The following is a 26,871-nucleotide window of genomic DNA, read 5'->3' on the forward strand; positions in this document are numbered from 1 at the left end:
CACAAACATATTCCTCTAATTATTCCATATGCATGCAATGCCTCACCCTATTTCATTTTTATAACTGTGCATGCTTAACGCATTCCTTCTTTGCAATGTCCAAAACTATCTTTGCATTCTCAACAAGAAACATATTTCTCATTCACACATCTTGGGCCAAACCCAGATGGTATTAGTTTCCTACAAGGGTATTTCCTGTATGTCTGAATTGTCAACACGGCTGTGGATTGCCATCATTCTCCTCTTATATACAGATTCTAGTCATGAAGAGCAAACCGTATATCCTCCACCACCCTAATTTTTCCACTTGGCACATTTCATAAAAATATTCATGTCTCTCTTCAAATTATTAATATTTTTTCACTATTTTAGTTGAGAGGTAAAGACAAGATCTATATGAGTGGTCCACAAAAATGCTTGATTATTTTAGCTTCCTCTGGTGTTCGCAAAATGTCTGTGGAAAAATCTGGATTTTTCTGGATTTATTTACTCCTTGTTTTCAGGTAGCTGGCAAATTACATATACTTCGTAAGACTTACTGAAAGAACTCAAATTATTTGATTGCTCGAGTTAGTATTTGAAATCCAAGCTGTTGCTTAACTGCAGCAGTGCAGATAAGTTGCACACTAGCCTTTCTGCCCTTGGGCTACACAGCTCCTGGGGCACCATGAGGCTGATGGGACTGGCAAAGTACCAGTGAGAAAAATGCTTGGGCAGTATCAGAAATTAAAACACTTTTTTCTTCCCAGCTCCCATTCAGTGCTTTTTCAGAAATCTGAGGGTGCACTGCTTAAATATATTTCTGACCCAGGTATAAACATGACGCACATGCAGAATTTTTGTTGAAAAAAATGCAATAATAGCATTTTCTGGTTTTTTTCTAGCTGCCTTTGTATCAGGACTCCAACAAGTGCAGTCCTTGTTTTTCAAACAGTTTGATTTTGGATAAGAAATACACTTCCAATGCTCATGCTCACATGTGGAAGCTTAAAACTCAGTAGCAGATGCTGGACCTCTAAATTGGTTTTGTGTTTGCATTTGTGCCAATAAGACATGACTACTTAACGTTTTGGAACAATTGAATGGACAAAGAACATAGATATAAACAATTTTAATATTAGAGTAAATAGACATAACATAGTTGTCTAGCCTTCATCCAGTAGATCTGTTGTATGTCTACTGGCAAAACGTTGAAGAATACTTACAGAGCTTCTAAGAATACAAATTCTGATTTTGCATATTACGTTTAGCATAATCATCTACTGAGAAAACCAGCAACATATGCAACCAGCATTTGCGTTGAAGATACAACACGTCATTATCAAGACTATGCTGAATGCTGATGCTAAATATAGGCTGAAATATGCCTCTCCATGCATCCAGACTTCAGAGTCCGAAAGTTCTTGGGATATTAGGGAACGGAATAGCATTTGCTTTATCTCTAGAATTTGCACACACATTCTTTGGCAACTGAAAAATGGTGACACGTTCCCATCTTTCATTGCCTGCAGGCAAGGCTCACACTCTACATGGTGGCTCTGCCTTCAGGGGAGAATCCCAGACAAGACGATAAGTAGAATATAAGCATCAATTACAGTTAACCTTTCCTATGCTTCCTGTCTCAGTCCTGTGTTTTTATGTCACCGGAACTTCTATCCTTCAAATTGTCCTCTACTCCCCTACCAAAACCCATTCAGATAATATGATTTTACAGTTTCTTAAAATAAGAAGGCAATTTGAAAAATAGAATCATAGAATCACAGAATTATTTAGGTTGGAAAAGACCTTTAAGATCAACGAGTCCAATCGTTAACCTAACACTGCCAAGTCCACCACTAAACCATGTCCCTAAGTGCCATATCTACACGTCTTTTAAATACCTCCAGAGATGGTGATTCAACCACTTCCCTGGGCAGCCTGTTCCACTGCTTGACAACCTTTTCAGTGAAGAAATTTTTCCTAATATCCAATCTAAACCTCCCCTGGTGCAACTTGAGGCCATTTCATCTTATCCTATTGCTTGTTACTTGGGAGAAGAGACCGACCCCCACCTTGCTCCAGTCTCCTTTCAGGTAGTTGTAGAGAGCAATAAGGTCTCCCCTCAGCCTCCTTTTCTCCAGGCTAAACAATCCCAGTTCCCTCAGCCTTTCCTCATAAGACTTGTGCTCTAGACCCTTCATCAGCTTCGCTGCCCTTCTTTGGACATGCTCCAGCACCTCAACATCTTTCTTGTGGTGAGGGGCCCAAAACTGAACACAGTACTCAAGGTGCGGCCTCACCAGTGCAGAGTACAGGGGAACAATCACTTCCCTAGTCCTGCTGGCCACACTATTTCTGATACAGGCCAGGATGCTATTGGTCTTCTTGGCCACCCGGGCACACTGCTGGCTCATATTCAGCCGGCTGTCGACCAACACCCCCAGGTCCTTTTCCACCAGGCAGCTTTCCAGCCACTCTTCCCCAACCCTGTAGCGCTGCATGGGGTTGCTGTGACCCAAGTGCAGGACCCGGCACTCGGCCTTGTTGAACCTCATACAGTTGGCCTCAGCCCATCGATCCAGATCCCTCAGTAGAGCCTTCCTACCCTCAAGCAGATCAACACTCCTACCCAGCTTGGTGTTGTCTGCAAATTTACTGAGGGTGCCCTCGATCCCCTTGTCCAGATCACTGATAAAGATGTTAAACAGATCTGGCCCCAATATTGAGCCCTGGGGAACACCACTTGTGACCGGCCACCAACTGGATTTAACTCCATTCACCACAAGTCTTTGGGCCCAGACGTCCAGGCAATTTTTTACCCAGCAAAGAGTACACCCGTCCAACCCATGAGCAGCCAGTTTCTCCAGGGGAATGCTGCAGGAAATGGTGTCAAAGGCTTTACTAAAGTCCAGATAAACAACATCCACAGCCTAGTTTAAAGCTCTTTCAATGAGCCCTGCTAACCCCTGTGCAAAGCTCCTTTTCTCCCTTTGAGACAGGAGTACCCCGTCTGTTGCCAGCTGGCCTGGTGTCACGTAGACTGACCCATGATCAAAAAAACCGCCAATTCTGCCAGTGACACCAGGCTCGGAGCCAGGTATTGATCTGCTGGCTCTTCCTGTTCCTTCCCTCATCATTCCCTGCAACTGGAAGGATAGAGGAGAACACTGCTTGTGCTCCAGATCCCTTAACCCAGCATCCTGGAAGTCTCTCTTGATTGCCCTCGCACTTCTTGTTGCAACGTCATCGCCGCCTACGTGAAGAACCAATAACGGACAATAATCTGAGGGCCGTACCGGGGTGGGAGGTTTCCTCCTCGTGTCTTTAACCTGGGCCCCCGGGGGGCAGCAGACTTCCCTAAGAAGGGGGTCCGGTCTGCGGGTTGGGCCTTCTGCTCCCTTCAGAAGGGAGTCTCCTCTGCAGTGTCCCGCCTTTTTTCCTGTACGGAAGCAGTTCTGACGCAGGGCGAAGGCCGACTCGACCTCAGCGACGCCTCCACGCGAGACGAACCACCGTCCTCGCGGCCGCTCGGTTCCACTGGCGGAGCCTCGTGCCTGCTACGCCAGGGCACCCGGGAAGGTGGGGCAGCCGCGGAGGAGGACCTCGTCGCCATTGCCCCCTACCCCTTCGGTCTCTGTCTTCAGCCAGGCGGGGAGAGGGTGGGGAATCCTCCGCGTCGCGGGCGCTGCCCGCCTCGGGCCTGCCTCGGGGAAGGTGGGGTGAGACTCCAGCAGTCCTCTCGCACTCCCTGGTGCCCCTCAACCCCCTCGCCTCCTCGGAGGAGTGCCCCTGCCTGGGCGCACCCCCCAGCTCTGCTCCCCGCAGCCGCCCCACACCGGCGCAAGGGCAGGCCACGGCCTGAGGCCCGGCGCCGGGCTGGCAGCGCGTTCCCACCGGAGCGCTTGTCTGGGCGGCTGCCTCCGTCGTGGTGGCTGCCGAGCTTAGATATCTTGCAGAAAACACTTTAGAACCTTTGCTAAGTACCTTCAGAGCCTTAGTGACTAAAGCTAGAAATCTGCTAAAGAAATAACTTTCAGCAATAAGACTACCTTTATATTTTACAGTGAAGTTTATACCATTGTGATAAGCCACTGAACTCACTCTTCTCTTAAAACACTGACAGAGCCAGGCTCACAAAAGCCCACAGTTTAATCTAGGTTATGTTGCAAACATGAATGATTACCATAGTAATGCTTGGGGAAAAGCACAAATGGTGTGGACTGAATGAAGCACCTCTAGTTTTGGGGGGGGGGGGTTTGCAAGATGTAGACTGCTAGCAACTTACTTTTATCACTTGTTGAGCAAATTTTAATATCCATTAGCATACAGGCAACACTGAAGACATGGGGACCAATCCAAGTAGAAATCTGTAGCTTTTTTCCCTCAAGCTGGGTGTGGTTTGCTGCTTTCTCCCCCCGCCTCACAATATTTAAAGACATAGCACGTGTGAATATAACATTCCCCTTGCAACCAGAAAAAGCAAGTATCTACTTTAACAGACAACAGTTCACTACTGAGAGCCAAAGGAGAAAGGCAGAATTGTTTGTAAGACAGAGTAATGTCATCAGGGCATCCTTCCATTTGCATCTCTCTTTTTTGAAACTAGTTATTTTTTAATGCCTACAATTAGACAGATCAACATTTCTGGTTTTAATTCAATGCAGAGAGTATGATAATTACTGTTATTCTGTTCTGAATTATATCCCTAAATTTCCATATAAAGTGGTCATGGTAAAACAGCATGAATTTGTTTTCAATTATCGGAGTATAGAATTTGTTGTAGGTTGGTTCATTTTACATAAGCACTGTCAAATTTGCTATGTGTCACCATACATCCTCTTTTTTTGCCCTCTCTCAGCACAAAAAAAAAAAAAGTCTTACAGCTCATTTTAAAGTGCTGTAGACTTTTTTGTGGACATTTATGAAAAGTCTTAATTTAGCAGCCCAGGGAGATCTTTGCACTGTAGTAAGATTTTTATTTTTCCATAGCATATTTTTATCTTTAGCAATGACAAAAGCAGGAGTGATTGGTTGAAATGTCATGCCATAAAAAAGCAACTTATATATTGAATTATAATTGTTAAACTCTTTTGACAACTCTCTGCCATTCGATCTGTATTTTAACCAAAAAGAAAAATTTTATGAAACATCCAACTGGAAAATAAAGATAAGTTTTATATACATAGTGAGGGAATGAGAACATGAGAAAACCAGAGTAGAAGTCTGAGAGGACCACAGTCAAATTAGCACATTGGTAGAACAGTAAATCACTAACAAGATTAATTTGTATTGTTTGTGTGTTTACGGAAAAATAATGTTAGATAGCATTAAAATGGGGTCTAAGTTAAAAAAAAAAATCGTTCTTGATTGGAAGAGGTAAAGTCATGGTTTTGGTGAATGAAGAAGGGATTATTAGTCTCTTGTCATCATATCAGGTATTTGTGAATGTTAATGTAACATAGTCTGTTCTGTTTGGGGTATCATCTGAGCCAATTTTATTGGACTGCCCACTGAAAGAGAGTTGTAAAATTTGCCTTTATCACAGAAGTGGCATGGAAAGGTGGGTAAAGCTTAAAAGCAACAGAAGAAGGAGAAAAAATAAGAGGTCATCAAGTCTATTCTCTCTGTTAATGAAGGATTTTCATGGTCAGTAAATTTCTTAACACTTACTGCATTCTCATTCACTTGAAGAAATCTTTCTCGCTTTCCTAGAAGGCTAATTTTACAACACAATAGACCTCAAACCAATGCAGCTGAAAAGCTGTCAGTAGAAGACAGTCTAGTGGAAGAATGCCGAAGAGGAGAAGTATAGGAGAGCAGATATGCCAAATAAATAAATAAATAAGACCAGAAAGTGGAGGCATGCCAGGGAAATAAGAAGGAGCATGCTTATTTTTTACCTTCCCTTAGTGGCCTCCGCTGGTGAACCACTCACTGAATTGCTGGTGGAATGTAAAGCTTCCTTGAAAATAAATCCAGCTGGGGACAGAGGTGGAATCACCACCTGTGTTCCCAGAGGATAAATGCTGCTTAGAGCTCAAGAGGCCTCTGTGGTGCAGGAAAGTGTGTAATTCACACCTTCTTGAGCCAGCTTTACTGAATGCAATAATCATCTGGTCTTTATTTGAATCTCCCTCTTCCGGGACTGATTTCCACTGTCTTCTGTTATTCCAATTCTCCTAAAGTAGTGCAGTACATAAAGTTTCTCAGTCCAGATGCAGACCTCACATGGGCTCATGGCCACCTCCTTGCAAGCACACTCACAGTCATATGTCACTCTGCCCAAAACCTCTCAATTATTGGCTGGCTCTTGGCAGTCTCAAAGCTTTTAGCCACTTCTAACCAATAATTGGGAGAGTTGTCAAAGCAGGATTCATGTCTTACTAGAAGAGTGTGAAGGAGGCAAGCTGTGGGTTTGTGTTGGGTTGGTATCTGCATTTATAAGTTTCATATACTTTCTTTAGGAGGACGGGAAGAAAGAATTGTATTATCAGGGGACGAGGATAATCATTTGGATTAAACTAAAGACTTGCCCAGCAGAACAGCAAAATCTGGAGTTGAGGAATTAAAAAAATAAGTACAGAGGACTAGGACTAGAAGTGAAAGGTCCTGCATTTAGTGACTGGTATCTTCAAAGGACTATGAAGGTAAGGAAAATAAAAAATGATCAAGGCCATGTCAAAATTTTGTCTTTGCTGCAACAGAAGTAAGAAGAAAAAAAGAATTAGGTATTAAGTTCCAGTGCTATCTTTAGATCTCAAACTATTTTTATTTATTTCTGTTTGAGTTATGGCCAATCCAGAGTTCTTTTGCTGGAAAACTATGCTGCATAATAAATATGTGCGTGTAATCCCTGTAAATAGGTACTCTGACTTTTCCCTAGGTGCAGAGAAACCCCATTCAAAATCCATGCAGAACTGGTCTTATGAGTCACCTTCTTATTATCTTTTGATAGGTCTGACTTTTGGACCCACTGGGCACTAAAGGAGTGGGGCATCATTAATTTATTGTGAGTTCAGTTGTCCTGTGAAAAAAAAGAGCATTTAAATATCACTGCAAACATCAGAGCAGACAACTTTATGATGGGTACACTTTGGCCATCAATGATTTTCAGCCAAATCCTGCCCTGCACCTAACCGTACAAAAACCACCTTTAACTTCAGTATGATTTGTGCTTAAATTCAAAGTAAGAGTATGGCCCTCTAAGTATTTTTCCTGTATAAATTTAATTGTAAAGCATTCCTGTATCTAAAGCTATTTTTAAGTCAACTATTAAAATACTGCATTTGTTAAAATCAGTAAAAAATTTTGAAAATGTTTTTAAAAAATCCTTAGATAACTGCAAAGCCCTTTATAAATGAGGGGAAAAAATGAAGCTTTGCAGCACAACAGGAAAAAGGAAATGCTTTGGAGATAGGGTCTAGTGTGTATACTATACTGAGCCATGACATCAGTGTAATTATTTTTCCCTAAGGTAAATGTCTTATGTTACAAATTCTTCCCTTGCCAGAGGCCTCAGGCCCCACAGATGTTCAGATAGCAAAGCATTTGAGTTCTCAACACCCAAGAGGTCCATAGGAGCTCTATTCCTATACCATACCTACAGCCCAATCAGTTTCTGGTTTTCTCATTCTCTATTTGTTGTCCCCTTTCACCTGTCAGAGACACCTCCCCCTTGTGTTTCTCAAAATAGTTGATGCAGCTTTGAAAGGCAAGGTGTGCCCTTGCAGCAGACCTTTTGCTGGCTTCTACTTCTGCTGTAGTCAAGTTTCTATCCGGTGCTGGGGCCAAATTTCCAAAACATGTCAATTAAGCAAACACTTCCCACTGAGAAAAATACCTGACATTGATCTTCAGCCCTACAGTAAGATCCGGTAAAGGTTCACAGAAACAGAGATTCTTTGGGGATCTCCTAATTAGAATTCCCTTTCTGAAGAGTTCATATGGTACTGCCTGACAAGAAATTTTAGATGTTCCATGACCCCTTTCCCCATGTTTTTTACAAATAAAACTCCTTAAGATCAAACACATGGTAATACATATTAGTTATGGTATTTATTACATAGGAAATAAATTAAATTAAGGGTGATCATACTACCTCAACAAGTTACCTAGCATTTGCTCTATAATAATAGATGTAAGCAAATGATATAAAGACATTACATTAGAGTTAATATTTTAAGTCACAAAGGACTGTTGAATGTACATGTTTTAAGCACAACCCCTTTTAGAAATGTTGCTCCTAATTTCTAACATGAGAGTGGTATTGTCCAGATGAAAAAGCTGTTAAGTATAAATGCCACTATTTTATATAAGAGAGTGAATTGTGAAACCAATTTTAAAGGAAAACTCAGAACCTGCTACCTATATTGTTTACTATTAAGCCACACATAGTAATGGAAATAAATGGTCATGTCTGGTTTTGCTTACTAAAATTAATTACTATTAAGGTTACATAATTAAGTGTCATGCTTACAATATTATGTCCTTTAAATGAACTCGTTAACAATACCAGTTAAGGCATTCCCAGGTATTTCTCTATATTTATTAGATGTACATATATTGATGTAATGAAATGGCAGCACGTCTCAAAAATAAAGGCAGCATGTTTCTGTATTATAGAAAAAATATAATAATAATAAAATAATACTTCTGTATATAGTATCAGAGATATACCAGAGTACATTTGGAAACAGAGATTGAAAGTAGAGCCCGCTTCTAAGGAGTGCTTATGTGAAAATAGCACCATTCTATAAAAATCCAGTATTTGCATGCAACAATTACTCTTCTTAGTGTTGGTCAAAATACAAAGTGGATCGTGTTGTGCAGTTGTTTCAGTTTTTTACAAGTGTAAATATATTACAACAAAACTTACAATGCAAAAAGGAATATTAAGAATACACTTCAATTGAGAACACTTACTGGTGTAATATAGTTTCAGAACTGACATAAGGTACCTAACCATTTCAAAATGAAAAGTAAAGAAACACTTTAAGTTTAATGCATACAATTAATCTTTACTTGCCTTTGTACTGACTTAAGATAATATAATTCTGATTAAATTATTTTCATGCTTGTGGTCCTAAACTAGACCAAACTGGTTTTTAAAGGAATGTTTTTCCTTTCACAGAACTCCTTAGCTGAAGCTTATAATCTGGCCCAAGGAAAATCAGTTTTGAAATAAGTGTGGTATTGGTGCAAAACATGCAATTACTATGAGTAGAAGGTAGGAGTGTTCAAGCTAAAGAGCTGCATAGGCAGACATTGGAAGTGTGAGCTTCCAGGTTTAGTTACGATAGAGATTTCACATTGGCCCCAGTCCACAGTATGTTTAGGTAATTAACACTCATTTCAGCCAAGCATCATTCTTTGTCTTCGACATCCCAATGGAATACAAAGATTTGTCTCATTCTTCTTGCCCTTCCTTATACAAATGACAAACGTTAATGGTTATTCCATCCAATAGTGCAGTGCAGAATCTCATACAAGCTACTATGTCATCTACAGTTTGTTGGTGCTGGTTTCATTTAAGGGGAAACTTAAAAAGAAAAGGATGTCAATAAGTTATTAAGCTGCCAAGAGAAAGTTATGGATATCTGACTCATGGTATCTACAAGACAAGGCTATAAAGCCTGGGTTGCTGGTTTCACAGTAGACATCAAAAGTGCATTAATAAAACATAACAGTGAGGGTTATTCTATAGGGAAAATCTGAAATTTTGAAATTTGGTACATAATTATTCAGTTTGACAGTACCAAAATGACTGCTCATAAGGGATTTTGCTGGATATCTCTCAATTTACCCCACAACATACGAGACATAACACTACAGAACACTATATACTTTCTGGCACCATAGAGATCATTTCAAAAGCTGTGGAAGTTGTGGCAGTGATTTAATTGGAAACAACACGTTTGCCAGTTAGTGATAAAGCTGAAAGTACACATGAACAATTGTTTTCCAAAACCAGAAAGAATAAGCATGGAAAAATTCAGCTGGATTTCTAGTTGACCATAACCCAACTAAAGGCTTGATAGTGCACTGATTTCAGTATCTTAGAGGGATATTTCCAAAGTTTTTATTAAATGCACAAGTAAATAGACTTTTTAGAACATAGTGTGTCTGGCTCACTTTGAAAAACAGAAAGCAGTGTGACTTTTCAGGGAGCAATAGATACATTCTACAAACAAAGAAAGTAATATATTGCAGTCTAATAGAATCACGCAAGATAGCAATTAGTAGAAATACTGGCCTGATCCTATGAATACAACTTGCCATACTTACTACCTTGCAGGTCCTGTGTTTCATTCATTTGTCAAATTCTTGCTTCATGTGTACTTCATTAAAAGCTCTTAATTTAATTTTCACCTGTTTACACTTTCAACAACTTCACTTTCACACTAAGACTGCTCCCATGACATCAAGTGCTAAATAAAATCTTCAGCTTAGTAACAGAAACATCTTTTCTTACTAATACTTTCAATAACTCACAATAACTCACCTTGAAGGGCAGGCCTAGTGTGACTCATTGACATTCCTGGGCCCTTAAATGAGTTGAACTCATCTCTCAGGAGAAGAAATAGGACTGTCTTTGTCTGGGCACAGCAGATAGAATCATTCATCAGGAATCTTTGAAATATGCCTTACTGTTCCCAAAGCAACTGATTTGCCTCCCTTTGCTTCAGACTTTATCAGAGGAACTTGGTCAAAACTCTTAGAAACTCATACAATAATATCTACAATCAGTTCAGACTCAGCTGCAGAATTATTTTTGGCTCGTCAAGGAGAAAGAGCTAGATTACCAGTCCCTTCATCCATGATGACTGCAACTGATCTGGCAGCTCTAACTAGACTTTCAGAACTAACCTCTCTGATAACCCCCTGAAACTGAATTTTTCTACCAAATAAACTAGCAAATTTTGGCTGCCTCTAAATTAGCAGGATCCAGATTTCATTGTACAAATCTCTTTGTATGGAAATCTCTTGACCTATTTACATCTCCGTTTCTGACTCAGGTTTCTCTTTGGTGGTTGTGATTAAAAAGGAAGTATGGCAATCATGTTGAATTAAAATAAATTAAAGCTGTGCACTTTCCCAATTAAGCCTCTTGTGGGACGTCTTTCAACAGGAAGACAGGCCCATCCATTACTCTGAATTGCAGATACATTTTAAAAGCTTCATTCTCTCTTATAATTTAAAATTTCATGATTACTTATCATGGGTGTGGTTAGAGTTGCAAAACGTTGTCTCCTTATGGGTGCAGAGCTGGAGCACTTGAATCTACAACAGAGTCACTAGTTTTTAAAGGCTGGTAAACTCTGAGTTAAACTCCAGAACAACTATCAGCTTGGGAATAATCACATATATGAATTGAATTTGCATTTTTAATTAGGTACTCTCTTTATTTCTATGCCCTGTATTTCTTCAAGAGCAACAAATGAATCTAAGTTTCATTCTTCATTTATACAAATACAATTTTAGGCATAGTAATATTACATACATTTTTAGAAGCCAAAGAGAAAATTGCCTACTATTTAAGTACACAGGGTATTTGCATTGTCACAGTACATTACATGAATTTGATGCTTAACATGTAACTGTACTAATCTTTGTGGCAAACATAATAACAAAAGAAAGTTGTTCAGAGATTTTTCTATTTTTATTTTAAAAAAATAACAAAAACCTTTCCATTGAAGGACCACATGTAAAACTATGGTTTCTCTGCACAGAGACCAAGGCTGCTTATTACCTACAGTATACTGGCTATGATGAACAGACCACCATAGTTGTGACAACTGATGTTGCTGCCTCCAGGGTAAAACAAAGGTTTACATATTACACAAGCAATTTAACTGTTTTCTAAACATATTGCCAAGACAGTGGGAGTTGGCAGCCAGCACTGTGTTTTAGGTTTTGGATACTTGGATTAGAAGTGACTGCTGATTATAGACCTTTTTATTTGTCTTCTACGAATTACAAGCAACCTAGTAACCCAGCAAAGAATCCTTCACAGCACTTAAACTTGTCTTCATGGCTTCCCAAAGATTACATACACAAATCACTCCACAAAAGTGGCGTAAGAGACTTGTGCATAGATAACTACATAAGACAATTGTCTTGTTCTAACTCCTAAAGACTTCCCCAAAGTGAAATGTTTTATAATCCTTTTTGTGCAGTAGTCAGGAAAGAAATAAAAGAGTTTGGGCAAAGATTATCCACAAGAAAGAAACTTTTTTTTTTGGGTTCCAGCTGAAACACAATAAAGAACATAATTAACTTCACAATTCTTTGTGTTTTTCATTTGACTGCAGGGAGGAGATGAAAGAGGACTGTTAAGCCTTGCATTCCATCCCAATTACAAGAAAAATGGAAAGCTGTATGTGTCTTATACCACCAACCAAGAACGGTGGGCTATTGGACCTCATGACCACATCCTTAGGGTCGTAGAATACACAGTATCCAGGTATCAGTAGAAGTCTAAAATTCACAAATTCTTTCTTTCTCAGCAACCTTTTCATTTTCATTTTAGTATTTAGTATTTCCAATTTCTAAAATGAACTATCAGGTTTACAATGTGTATACTTGGGCACTTGCAGAAAAATTATTGCTGATTTTATTTCAAACAGTAGTTCTGGAACACCGGTAAGTACACTGGTTTATTCTCTTTAAGACTTTTTTTAGTTATTCTGTCATTTTTTAATTATAGTAATTTCCTATTGTGTATAGGCAGCAAAATATTTTTTTGTGAATGCTGGAAAGTTGAAATTTCTCAGAAATAATTGTTTGACATTTTTCCACCAAGTTACAGCATCCATATCTTAAAGTATAATTTGAATGACTCAAGTTTATTTTTAGAAAGACGAACGATAGTGAATTGTGAAAACTGTGTTCATATCTTTATATTGCAGGAAAAATCCACACCAAGTTGATATGAGAACAGCAAGAGTGTTTTTAGAAGTAGCAGAACTACATCGAAAACACCTAGGAGGACAGCTTCTGTTTGGCCCAGATGGTTTCCTATACATTTTTCTTGGAGATGGCATGATCACTCTAGATGATATGGAGGAGATGGATGGTTTAAGGTACAGAAACTGCCAATGGATAGAATTCTATTATTTTCTTCTGTTTCTGTAAAGTATTTGAGGTCAGAATCAAAAGTGATCAGCAGTTGTCAGGACAAATCTTACTCCCTCTTCCTTTACTACATAATCCTACTATTTTCAGTGCCTGTGTTTAGCAAACTGCTGATTTTCAGAACAGTCTTACTGCTTAAATACATGTTCTTGTAGTTGTGTGCTATCAAACCATTTAAATATTGGAGCCCTCACCAGCAGATGCAATTGTATATAAGCACAGGTTAGACTTCTTTTTTCCAAACTATTATTCTACAAACAGGACAACTTTATTGAGCAAACATTCTAAAAAAGTGTCTACAAACACTTACCAGAGTCAATAACAACACTATCACTTAGGAAAATGTCTAGAGAACATATGAAGCAATCCTGCTTTGGTTCTACCTATACAATTTTCTCAACCTGCTTTTTCCCTCTGTTTCCTTATGCTCTGTTAGAGTTGCAACATTTGCCTTAATTTAGAGAAAGTGTGATACTGAGCCTTTACAGACCTAAAAGGAATTGCTATGCTCAAAGGCCTCTTTGGCTCAGCAGAATAGCAGGTGCTCCTGCCTTTTGCAGTAAGGATATACTTAAAACCAAGACCAGAGAGCAATAATACTTGATTTTAAATTCGTGTAAAACATGAGAGACTGAAACAGATTCATGATGAAGAAAGACAGAAAGGAATCCGTTTAAATATCACATCTTCTCATGTTTGCAAAAAGAGTTTTGATGCTCTTCTACTCCTTCTACATTCTTGTCCTTCTCCCTTCCTCCATCACAATCATGAATGTAAGGCAAAACATTTCACTCTGTCCTGTTTCATGTAACAAGAAAAGTTCTGATTCTTTACAAAAAAATACCAACATCTCCATTCAACCAATACAATTACTTACTTTTTTTTTTTTTAATTAATGTATAGTTAATCTTTGGATTGTACTGTGACTAGAAATCATTGAATTCAAGAGTAGGATTCAAAGTGTTAGCAAAAAGCATTGTAACTACATAGTGATTATATCCATAGTTACTCTAGAAGAGATGCAGTATAAAAGAGTTAATAGCCTTATGTTTGAAGCCATAAAACAATATTGATGTATGGAAAGTTGCTCTTATTATCAAGTTGCTTCCCAACAGCATGGTCAGAGGCATTGTAGTATGGACATAACAAGGCAACATACCGGCCAACTGAATCTTTGACAGGTTCTGCTACTGTTCTTTGGACTTGCACGTACCATAAAACCAATCTATATGTGATTATTCAGTAAAGTGGGTGATTTATTTTGCTGGTTCACGGTAGTATTATATGGACTAAATCTACCAGTAAAATACTTTTAAAAAACAATTATTTTATCCTCCAACTTTCTCAGTGATTTTACAGGTTCTGTATTGCGCCTCGACGTAAATACTGACCTGTGCAATGTCCCTTATTCCATACCACGGAGCAACCCACATTTTAATAGCACAAACCAACCTCCCGAGATTTTTGCACATGGACTCCACAATCCAGGCCGGTAAGTAAGTTTCAATTAAACTGAAGTTAAACTCTGGAGAAGATACCGTTTTCAACCAGAAATCTTTTATACAGTCGGGTAACAAAATTTTAATAATAAAGGCACTCGTGAACTTTTTAAAACTTCCACTCCTCCACCTCCACTCATATGTCACAGTTAGAAACAAATGTACATTGGCAAGGGGGAAGGAGAAGAGCATGCACAACTATTACAAGTCAAGAGTGAAATGACAGAAACAAAGTAGAGGATTTTTGGTTTTAATGAATAATAAAATGATTACCTTTATGAAAGAAGAGAACTTAAAGCAGAGAGTTGGTAAAGTACAGCTGAGATGGGAATCTCAACTGAGAAAAAAAGCACGTGGAAAACAAATGAGAACATCTGGTGATATCTAAACAATAACAAGGAGGAGAACAAAGCTTTAACCAAACAACACATAATTCAGCAAATTAGGTGGGTGGTAGTACTGAAGTGACATTTAAAGTCATGGTTTGAAAAAATTCAGAAAGTCAAGTTGTTCAGATAAGGAGTTGATTCTTGAACTTCTGAACAGTCCAAAATTCCTATACCATATAAGTCAGCTCATTTAGCTTGGTTAAAGCACTATTCATTTCAGGTGCTATTGAGCAGAGTACATTTTATCACTAGGAAAAAATAGGTTTACTTCACATTATATAAAATGTGGTGTAGGGATGGGAAAGGTGTATTATCTCTTGTATTCAAATCTGATGCACTTAGATATTTTGGCTTAGCATGAAATAGGTGCCTCAAATGAGTAGGCATCACAAAGAAACAATAATCCTTCAAAATGTGATGCTTCATACTGTTGATAGAGGATTACACATTATGAACTCATCTATCTCATGGTTTTTCTTATATTTTTTGTTTTACAGATGTGCTGTGGACCGCCACCCAACAGATGTAAACATCAATTTAACTATACTTTGCTCAGATTCAAATGCAAAGAACAGATCTTCAGCAAGAATCTTACAAATAATAAAGGGTAAAGACTATGGTAAGTTCCATCCAGGGTAAAGCTACTGGAAACAGTCGGTTTCTATGCCCATGGAATAATAAACAGAAAGCAGAAGAAAATAGGTAAAGGACTGTATAGCCATGATAGGTAACTTACAGCTTAGACAGGATAGGTAACCTACAAAAACTAGAACTTAGGAAAAGTATGGTACAAGCAGGTAACAGATGCAAGACAAAACAAAATTTAAATGACTCAACTTTCTTCTTGTTGCTCTAGAATATCATGTAAATAAGATTTAAGAAATATGCCATTTGCTACTCTGTCAAAGATCTTACTGTTGCTGCATATGATGGCTCATAAAGAAAAGATTTTGGAATATCAGGAAGTGATGAAAATGTATTCTTAGCCATTCACAAATAACCCTTTAAGATACAGAATGGAAACCACATGAAATGTGCCTCCTATAATGGAAAAAGTGAGATAGACAACAACAGACCAAAACCAAACAGGGAAATGACAGAGCTCTGTTTAAATGTTACTAAAAATGAAAAACTTAATGAAAAATGCACAATGCTACTACTTCATAATAAACGACTAGCTTAGATTAGATTACAAAAAGATAAACGTACTCAATTAGGAACTTAAAATTTTAAAGTGTTTCATGTTCTCTCTGGATCAGTATGATTGTCAGTTGTGATTTTAGTTTAATGTTTAACTCTGATACTCACTAAGATCGCTTGCTAGTTCAGGCAAGTCAGGTGACAGTTACTCTGAGCTATCATCTACCTTTCTTGACCATTTAGCAGCTTGTAAATTCATAGCGGTAAAAAGTGATAAATGCCAAAGGTGTGTAAAGGCATCAAGAACTGGTCTATCTCCTGGAACGTAGCATTTTCTGGTTTTATTCACATCCCTAGTTCACCCATTTGTATTTTACTTAAAAGCAAAGCAGCTGTGCTGGCTAATACAATAGTACACAATAGTGTAATGCAATTGTTCTACTTCAGTTATTGCATGTATTTTCTGTGTTCATTTTATAAAAGCCAAACCAAAGAATAATATTTGGTAAACCACTGCTCCAATGGAATTTTGACTGCATCTTTATTGCAGAGTAAACTAAGCAATATTTTGTCTACCCAGAACAGCTTGCCAATATTAATAGTAGGCTCTGGGTCAATCGCTTCAATTGCTCATCATCCTTTTCTCCCATGTAAAATTTGAGCTCTTACTCTTGCAGAATAATCTGGGAAATTCATTTATCAAAGGCTTGCAGATAGCCGTCTGACTAAAACAAGTTCCTATAAAACAAAAAGGTGTATTGGCTGTGGCTTTAATTTAAAATTATTCAGTTAGCATGTCAAGTTGAGCCTACCTTTACCCTAAGCAGTATTTGATCGCATAAATAGGAACATTTACACTGAAACTTCCTTGAAGACTTTATTTGATATGACTAAACTCTGCAATTTTGCAAAAAAAGAGAAAAAAAAAAATATGTGTAGGAACTACAACTACAACAGCAGCGTAAAATAAGTTACCGCAAGAATCTACGGCCAGCAATACTAGTGTTTTATGGGATGTAACACACATACCGTGTTTAAAACTGTGATGTTGAAAGAGGTTCTCAAACCACTGAAAGGCTTTGAAAACAAGTTCTGCTGAAAATCACCGGACTTTCTGCTCTTAGATACTGGAAGGACTTTACAGTGAAGGGGGTTTAATTGTATTCCTGAAGTTCAGGAGATCCCTTCTGCAGACTGTATTGACACATAAAAGTTAATAGCCGTAATCACATCAACTTCAATGAAAGCCCGACCTAATCTTTATATAGTTTTATTCTCCCAACCTGTGCACACAGAAGAAAGCAATTATAGCCTCTCCTATCTAAATCCCTAACCGATTGTTTCACAAACAGCCTTTGTTGTAATTTTCTGATTTTTTTAGTGTTTCATTTCCGGCAACACATCTTGAATTTTAAGGAATGTTTAAATGGAATTAACCTCTTTTCTTGAAGTTATAACATTTTCATAAATGTAAATCAAAATATGAAACTGCATATGATCTAATGCTACGGTAGTTCCTTTTTAGAAAGTGAGCCTTCACTTTTAGAATTCAAACCGTTCAGCAGTGGATCCTTGGTTGGTGGATTTGTCTATCGAGGCTGCCAGTCTGAAAGACTCTATGGAAGTTATGTATTTGGAGACCGCAATGGGTAGGTTTTTTCTAACTCACTCTTAAACAAAAATGCATGTAAGGTATATTTCATTACTGAGCTTCCTGTATGAAGGAACACCAGTGGTCTTGTATATTGTGTCACTTTGCCAATTTAGTGGTGTGACAATGCAGATTAAATTCTATATTTGGAAGTAAAATAGCACAGCATTCTAATGAATGGCAACATATGTAACATACCTGATCCTTGGTAAAAAACTACAGACAAAGACATTCACATTATGGCGCTCTTAAGATTTTAGTTCTATAAACACTTACGTGAATCATTTACATTATGATGGGAATAAATGTTAACCATGGAACTGTTTCCCAAACAGGTCTAAATGGTAAGACATTGAAAACTTTTGGGGTTTTATGGAAACATCACTGATGGAGCAAAATGAATATGGTTTTTTTTTAAAATGGGCATAGTTTTCCCATGCCAAATAGCTCAGATTCACAAACGGCTGTACAGTATAGCTTGAAGCCAATTTTGCAATGTTTGAATGACAGGAAGGGAAATGCTGTGCTTTTTAAGCATCTGAAAAATAAAAGGCAGGAAATCATAAGATGATGAACTGCACAGAAGTACCTATGGAACTACTTGCAGCAGTTCTTTATACTTTACTTATTTATCTGGACAGTGAAAACTGTATTCAAAATATAATATAACAATTTGCTTTATGTGTTTTTGAATATAGAAATTTTTTAACACTGCAACAGAGTCCTGCAACCAAACAGTGGCAAGAGAAACCCCTCTGTCTTGGCAACACTGGTTCATGTAGAGGTTTCTTCTCAGGCCCTGTCTTGGGATTTGGTGAAGACGAATTAGGTAAATAAAAAAAATAAAAATGTTATTAAATCATAAGCCTTATTGGTAATGCCTGCTGAACTATTCAAATTTATAGTACATGTTTAAAAAGAAGAAATCTAAAGCTATTTTTCCTTTGCCAAAGGTGTCTACGCTGCTTTCAGCTACACCTTAGCCACCTTGTAAGAAGAACCGAGAAGAGAATGGGTTGTTGGAAGGGGCAAAGGTCCTTACTGTCTCTCATGTTCTGTGAACTGTGTCACTCACTATGACACAATGTGTCATGTACTTGCTTTTATTTCCCAAATTACAGTCTTCAGGGGCAAAGATATTGCATGAGCAGACCAAGCCCCTTCTTCTCCCTTCCTTCCCAATTTTATTTTTTTTAACCAATTCTATACAATATGAAACAAAAAACATTCATGATAAAATATCTTTCACATTTTAGCATCAATTTGGGGAAAGTGCTTTTTTAAATTTTCAAATAGCAATGATTCTGTTGTATATTTCAGTGATGAGTGTTTCTTCCGAAGTTTTTTTAATCTCATCTTGCAAATACAGCTAGATCACAAAAGTCATGTATTTGACGTCTTAGGAAAGGAGAACTAATTTATTGCATTGGTTTCTTTAACAGGTGAGATTTACATATTATCAAGCAGTAAAAGTATGACACAGCCTCACAGCGGAAAACTCTACAAGATCATTGACCCAAAAAGGTGAGCATCGCATTTCTCACTAGAGATCAGTCTTTCCTTCAACAGGTTAAAAACCAAAAGATAAATTTAGTTCTTTCCATGTAGCTGAATTATGCAATACTGACATTCAATAAGAAGGGAAATTCTCAATGCAGGGGGCTTCTTAAAAGCAAATGTACCATCAGCAGCAAGCAGAATAGATTCACTAAGAGTAATCACTGTCCCATAGAAAGTGAATGTCAGAACAACAGAGGTGTAACCAATGCTAACTTCTGGAAATTTTTACTCTTTGACATTATGCTAAATGCTGCCCACTTTCCCACCTAGATTCACATTCTTTGCATGTTTCCATAGAAGTGTAGACATATTTAATGTGGAACCATATGGACCAGTACAGGTAAAAGATGCCTTAAGAGCAATAAGAGCAGATGACTAGCAGATACTCACTTTAGCCGGAGAAATACCATTTTCTTCCTGATGGATCTTGCTGCTCTATCAACCAAGTCTGTGGCATGTAAAGCTACCACATCCATCCTGCAAAAGCATCAGAAATTAACACAAAATGAAACGGCCAACAGAAATGAAGATTGTTGTATTAATTACTTTGACCCCATCAAACCCTGCAAAAGCAACTACCCATTTGTTCAGTGTCTACTTCAGCATGCTTCCCCATTAGCATCAGACAGAGTTTTGGTTTTGCTGTTGACTGTTTAAGAAAGGAATTTATTTACTTGTCAGAATTTAAATTCTAAAAATTGTTATTGGGACAAGTGAATTCAATAATAAATTCATGAAATGGGATGCATGCTGTACTATAAGTTACAGTAGAGTTTCAGTGCTTTGTAATTATACTATCCCAAACCTGTAGCAAATAATTTTGAAGCAGATGTTACTGCAGGTTAGTACAGTCTGTCAGTCAAGGTTATTATGTATGTTTTATTTATGCTTTCTGGTATTAAAAACATTTTTTTAGAACAAAACTTGCCATTCTTACTGGGATTGTTTAGTCTGTTGGTGTATGGTTTTAAGTGAATTTTACACCCTAAATCCACTATTAGTATCTAATTACATGGGGCTGCCTTGTTTGACCTCGGCTTTTTGTTCTTGTTACCTCTTCCAGTAGGGTGGTCTTCAGCTGACATACCTGAAAGGCCAGACCTCCCATTGCTGCACTCACGGTTGGCTGTTTTCATGTATGGAAAAGGGTCAAGACTGTGTTTGGTTACTGGTGAAAGTAACCAGAAAACTATAAAATACTTTTGTAAATTGGCACACAGTTGAAATTAAACAGACTGTGGCAAAGGGATATAGTTTTTGGTAACACTTTTTAGAAACATGGGATAATTTTCATTCAGGCAAAGTTCTGAGTTTTGTTGTTTTTCAATCTCACACCATTGCAAGCTTTTAAGTGAAAGATAATGAGTTACTTCCACAAAAGAGCATTGCAGCTCTGTTTACCATTTTATGTTAATTTCACATTACACTTGTAAAAAACATAAAAATTCCATAGCTTTGATAAATGTTCATGTAATTGCTATTCATATTAATTATTATTCACATGCATTTTTTTGCATGCTAATATTTTGTTGCTCCTTTTAGTGTCTTCCCCATGGTATGTGCCATACAAATGTATCAAATACAGGTGTAAACCCTAGCACAGTAAACTTTCCAGGAGACAAAATAAAGATGCTACAGGTGGGCTATGAGCATCATGTATAAATAAAGTCATCAAAGTATTGATTTGTCACATCTTAGAGATTCATTATTTACTAACAAAACCCTGCAAGAGGTGGCCCCTGGCAGACTCATCAATTTGCAGAGAGAGCCTTCCATGCATGGGGCAGTGTAAAAGAACAAAATTATCATTCCCTGTGGTAGCCCCTTGCTGGAAATTAATAACTTCATGCAAAACACAATCTTCTTCAGCTAGTGGTCATTCGTAAGCTGCTGCAAGCTTATGAAATTGTTCTTTTATTCTAAATAATAAATGTTACATGAAGATGCAGGATTTGATTTCTTTTGATCTTTGTAGAAAACTACTGCATAATCAAAATTGTTCTCAAACATAACCGTGACCCTGATTTCCTTGTCTCAAATATAGCTTAAGAAAGAAACCTACTACTTGGATATAGCTAGCAGTAGAAAAAATTTCAAAACAAGTGGGCAAGTTAAAACATTAGAAGATCAGAGGGTGAGGGTAATCCAGAGAACCCTTTGCATTTATCTTCAATGTTCAGCAATGGGAAAGTCCTATCCTAAAACAATCCTTCTCATGTAATAAAAATGAGGTGTTAAACTGAGATGATATATGACAAATTGATAAATATGATCAACACAGAGGTTCTCAATCCCTCCATCAGTTTGAAACATCGAATTCAAAGTACCACAGGAAACTTTTGTTCATTTCATCCAAATACTTCATGTCAATAACTAAAAAGCCTCCCATCAAATGCACAGAATTAAATAATCCTTCTTTTTGTAACAAGGTTGTTATAATGACACATTAGTACTTGGGAGCTCTTAGACAGCAAAGTGATAAATCGGAAACAGAAAAGTTAAAAATGAATGTAAAATCCAAGTATGTGAAGTGCTGCAAAATACACATATACTACCTATTACCAAAATCGAGTAGAGTGAAAAGTATAGGTAATAGCATATTTAGCTTTGAGATTGGAGGAGATGTGGGAAACCCTAAGAATTACAAACACATAAAACCAGCATTAGGTAAATTAGTTAAACTAGTAGATAAAAGAAAAATTTCTTAAGTTAAAAATTTGTCTTTGAAAAATTTATCCATTCTTTGATGATTATTAAGAAAATGTTGTCACAAGTAAACTACTTCCCAGGGTTAGGAGCTAATGAGAAAATACAGGGAGAAAGACTTACGTACTTCTCAACTAAAAGGTAGGGTTAGTCAGACGTCCTGAAGATCAGTGCAAATACTAGCATTTTATAAATTGTCTTTTTGACCAAAAAAGAAACCCTTTTTATTCTCTATTTTTTGACTTTCTGTTTTATAATTTTTCTGTCTTGCTTTCTGTTTCCTCAAATACATACTAATATCAATCACAAAAATGTTGATGAATGCACAGGAAAAATAACTAGGTAAACAGTGATGTAGAAAATGTGTATAGGTCCAAATATTCCGGTTAGTCAATAACAGAGAAAATAGGAGACAAACCCATGAGAAAAGAAAAAGTAATCATTTTCTAGCATGATGAGAGGAGAAAATCAGCTGTGGACAGTATTAAAAATGCATATTCAAATAAGAAAGATCTGTTGATAGGTTCATATCAGCTGTAATTTAAACATTATTACCAGCTCTTCTTTGAAAACCATAGACAGAGACAGACCAAGAAGTAAGAAAATAAACTTTGGAAGGTGGCAGAACAGCCATAATGTGGCTTTGTAAGTCTTCTTTTAGAACACTTAAATTTTGATCACTTTTCTCTCTAAGCAAGTCAAGCATAAAATGAAAAAGATTCGGAGAAGAATACACAAACTGATGGACAATGCAAAAGATTTCCATTTAAAAGACGAGTCTAAACCCAGAAAAGTTTATAGGACAGTCACACCGTGCTGTATCCCCTGTGAAGTTTTAAGGGCTTGCCACTGTCGATACAGTGATTCCAAAGGGGATGCATAATTCTTTTGACCAGGATGGCTCACTGAAGCCAGCAGGTGATTTTTACAAAAGAGGGCAGAGCTTCAGTAAGTGTCCTTGCACACGTAAGAAGAATTCCTCTTCCTCTCCTTATAACACTTTATAGATCCGGATTTCAATATGTTTCGCATCAACAGCCAGAATAGCTGGTTTCTGTTGGATTGAAACTTGAACTTGATTCAAAGCATCTCACTCCTCTTTCATGCCCCTCCGTCATATGTAATTCCACTTATCATCCTTTTCATCATCACCTTCTGGGATTTCCGCTATAGGAGAGTATTTCCAAACAGACTGATTTCAAACACTAAGGGACAATATCTAGGTCATACTTCATTTTGACATTGTTCGGGGTCTTTACAAAGATTTTATTTTTTAGTATTAGTCAAGAGTGTTCGATGGTATGATAGAAAAACAGCATTTATGAAAGCATAGCCCTCTTGAACACTTTAATTATAATGGAAATGGAAACTCGGAAACATATGGTATTAGACTAATCTGCATCAAGATACTCAGTTCTGATGGGTTATAGATATAATCTGAAGCTACTAGGGGTAACTCTCTGTAGAATGAGCCAATTTTGTTGGTGAATGCTCTCACCAACCCAGGTGGGCCATATGATTTCTTTCTGTTCAGAAAGTTACTATCCCTTAAGTCATTTGAGGGAATGGAAAGCCAGAATTAATGTCTAATTATGTTTAGTTTAGCCGGAGCATGCAAAATTCTTATCTCATTTACCTACCCACATGCAGTTACTATTCCCATAAGAGACACTAAAGAGAAATTAGAGCTTTTTGCGAATACCAGTCTAGAGAGTTTCACTTTACAGAAGTACTTCACAAAAACTCCTTTGTAACCACGATGGAAAAACCTAAGGATTTTTTTCAATCACATCACAGCTCACTGACTGTAAAAGTTTTTGTTTTGGTTTGGGATTTTTTTTTTCCCCTTTTTTTTTAGTCTTTCTAGCATTGGCTATTAAGGAGTTCTCACTTTTTATCGCTTTATAAGGAAAAAACAGCTCAGTTTATCTTTCACTTATTTTCTGGAGCCTGCAGGAAGCCTCTGCCATCCTAAAGAAAGTCATACATAATAGAGCAGCTTTAGCCCAGTAAGCCAGTCTTTCCCAATTCATCAGTCAAAGTGTTATGCAAGTGGCCCCCTAAATTGATAAATTCCCACAGTGCCTGTTGACCCAGCTGCCAAGTGCTCATGCAGCAGGTGTTGTTTTCATGACCACCCTGACAGTAATACAAACTGTTTAGCAGTTGCATTGACCTCTTAGCTATTAACATTGATACAGGCTTCACTAGGGACTAGTTTTCAAACATGACAGAATTTCTTAAGACTAGAGGTCATGAACAAGTATACCATATAAGAATAAATTTGATATGCTGCTGAGTTTAAATCTTAAAAGCCATGAGTTTTTTCCACATTATTCCCATGTAGTAAATCTGGAGACAAGTAATGAGCTTTTGGCATCTCTCCCAGGACTAAAGGTATACTTTTTAATTTTAGAAGCTGTACCTGAAGAGATGCTATATTTATTCTATGACAAGTAGTAAATTTAGTCTATGACAAGTAGTGAAACAAAATTATTTTTTCTTGACATTTTCCCTTATAAAGGAAAAAACCAAACAACTAATGCACAAATTTTGATTATATACTTAAGCATCATTCTAATACGTAATATCTTGTGTGCAGTTAATTGAAGCATAACATTCTTTCCATACATTTTTTACCACAATCAGGATTTCTATGGCCGTGTCTCTTGTTCAAATCTGAACATCCAGGAATTTTGTCTGGGTTTTTTCTCACTTTAGTGGGAAAGTAGCAATTTTTTATATTGTGTCAAAGGCACGATGGAGGAATTGTTTTCTGTTCAGTACCATTGTATTACTGCTGAATTTGACCCTCCATTTGCATTGATTTATGTATGTCTGAGTTACAGGCTAGCGCATCTAGCAACTAAATCACTCTGTGCGTTTAGTGGAACTGTGAAGAGATGCACTGAAGAAAGCATGAAATCCTAAGCAGTTCCAGGATGAGTTTTAATCTATTAAAGCATGTTAGACGTTTATATGCCTCTAAATGAACAGTAGAGGCTACTTTCTTACACTAGCTACAGTAATGCAGCAAAGATTATTTTACACATCGTACAGTCAAGAATTCTCAGCGCACTGCACATGTCAGCAAAGGGACCCAGCGAGGGCCCCAGCCCCCAGTACAACTTTTCCTCCATGTTCCATACATTTAGAGTTGTTATACAGTTTCATGAAAGCATGTTTTAACAAGCAAGATATACTGTACTGTACTGTATATATGAACAGCTCTTTAAGATAACTAGAATTGTACAGACCATATAAATAGTCATTATCAGCTACATTTTTGGCTGACTTTCTGTGGACCAAATAGTGCTTACTGTAAGAGTAATCACGCTGTACCCTTCAGAGTTTTATAGATTGAGGGAGACAAGGAAAAAAATTCTCTCCAGCCCACAGTGTGGCTCCATCTATTCCCCTCCATTTTCCACGTCAAGAGACACAGCGAAGCACTAGTTCTATAAACAAAATCGTAGCCTTCTCTAAGTGCTGGAAAGATCAAGTCCCAACAGTCAGTTTCAAGACTTGTGTTATCTTTGTGAGATTCAGTTCGACTTATGCTGAGCCTGAAAATTTCCACCCCTTTAAAGCCTTAAGAATGCAAACTGTAAGTATTGTGGGGCAGAGACTTTCTCTCAATACGTGTTGGTACCATAACGGCATTCAAATCCTGAGAAAGAAGCATGGCTTTTCCCATAGTACAACTAAGGAAAACCAGTGATTCTTCTCACACACAGGAAGGCTTCTGCTGCAGCTGCATTTGTATTCCTCTTCTCCTAAGGCACTCTGCCAACCAGAATTTTTTCCATCTTTGTTTCTACTCCACCCCACCATTAATAAATACTATCCAAAGCTGATGAGTGCAAGTTATTGATTGATGGTAGAATAAAAGGCAAGGTTATATTCACAAGTACCAAGAGCACTAGAAAACTTTAAATCATAAAATTGACCAGTCATGCTTGGCTGGATACAAAAAAGTATGATTTCTGCCTCCCTAATTAAATACAAATAAAAAAAGAACCATATATTCCAGCACTATAGTAGATAAAGACTTTACATCTATTAATAAAATAAATCATTATCTTCACAAATAAAATATCTCTGTGACTTATGAGGTCATTCTTTGCTAAAGATATGCCACTGGAGCTCTTTTCCAAGAGATGCTCCAGGAGCCTGAGGTTATGCTTCCTGCTAAACACAGTACTGTATTTGTGTTTGAGCAAGAAAAAGAGAAGACTGCCATTTAAAGTAACTTGAAAGAAATGGACTTTAACAGAGACAGATGAAGAAAGAATGTTGTCTCCTATGCAGCTGGCTATAAAGAAATCACCTCAAATTTAGATTTTTTTTTTTCCAGAGGTAGGAATTAGAAGACAGATCTTTTTACTTTAAATCTGAACAAGTGTCCACTGAAAATCATATCATTTTGTAGAACTGTTTCCAAAACAGCAATGCCTGTGAATCTTGCATATTTTAAGTGTAGGAACTTTCTTAACCAGACCATATGTAATACACTCATTACTACAGAACTGGAATTCCTTACAGGTCAAAAAAATAATGCATTATATTTAAAAGACAGCCGTGGAAATATAAAAATACAAAACCTGAAAGGGTTTCAAATGTGCTGCACGAAAGGTGTCAAAACACATTTCAAAGCCCTTAAATAATACAGGACCTTAAGTCTGACTCTCAGAAATGCTTTTGAAATCAGAACTTGGTGCTACACTAAAGATGCATCTACACATTCTTTCTGTCCTTAACATCTTTGGGGAACCAATTCTTCTGTATGGATGTTTAAGTAATCATGGCAGCA

General features: G+C 37.4%; 1 protein-coding gene across 2 annotated transcripts in view; it reads left to right on the top strand.

The window, feature by feature from the left end:
* HHIP (hedgehog interacting protein) overlaps positions 1-26,871 on the top strand; it is an 81,608-nt gene that overhangs the window by 41,493 nt on the left and 13,244 nt on the right. For both annotated transcript variants that reach the window (XM_069780053.1, XM_069780043.1), the window contains exons 5-11: positions 12,291-12,442; positions 12,888-13,061; positions 14,462-14,605; positions 15,499-15,620; positions 17,667-17,790; positions 18,491-18,621; positions 19,235-19,316. In XM_069780053.1, the coding sequence (XP_069636154.1) occupies positions 12,291-12,442; positions 12,888-13,061; positions 14,462-14,605; positions 15,499-15,620; positions 17,667-17,790; positions 18,491-18,621; positions 19,235-19,316 (929 nt within the window). The remainder of the gene's footprint in view (positions 1-12,290; positions 12,443-12,887; positions 13,062-14,461; positions 14,606-15,498; positions 15,621-17,666; positions 17,791-18,490; positions 18,622-19,234; positions 19,317-26,871) is intronic.

Source organism: Haliaeetus albicilla, chromosome 1, assembly GCF_947461875.1.
Source record: "Haliaeetus albicilla chromosome 1, bHalAlb1.1, whole genome shotgun sequence".
NCBI lineage: Eukaryota > Metazoa > Chordata > Aves > Accipitriformes > Accipitridae > Haliaeetus > Haliaeetus albicilla.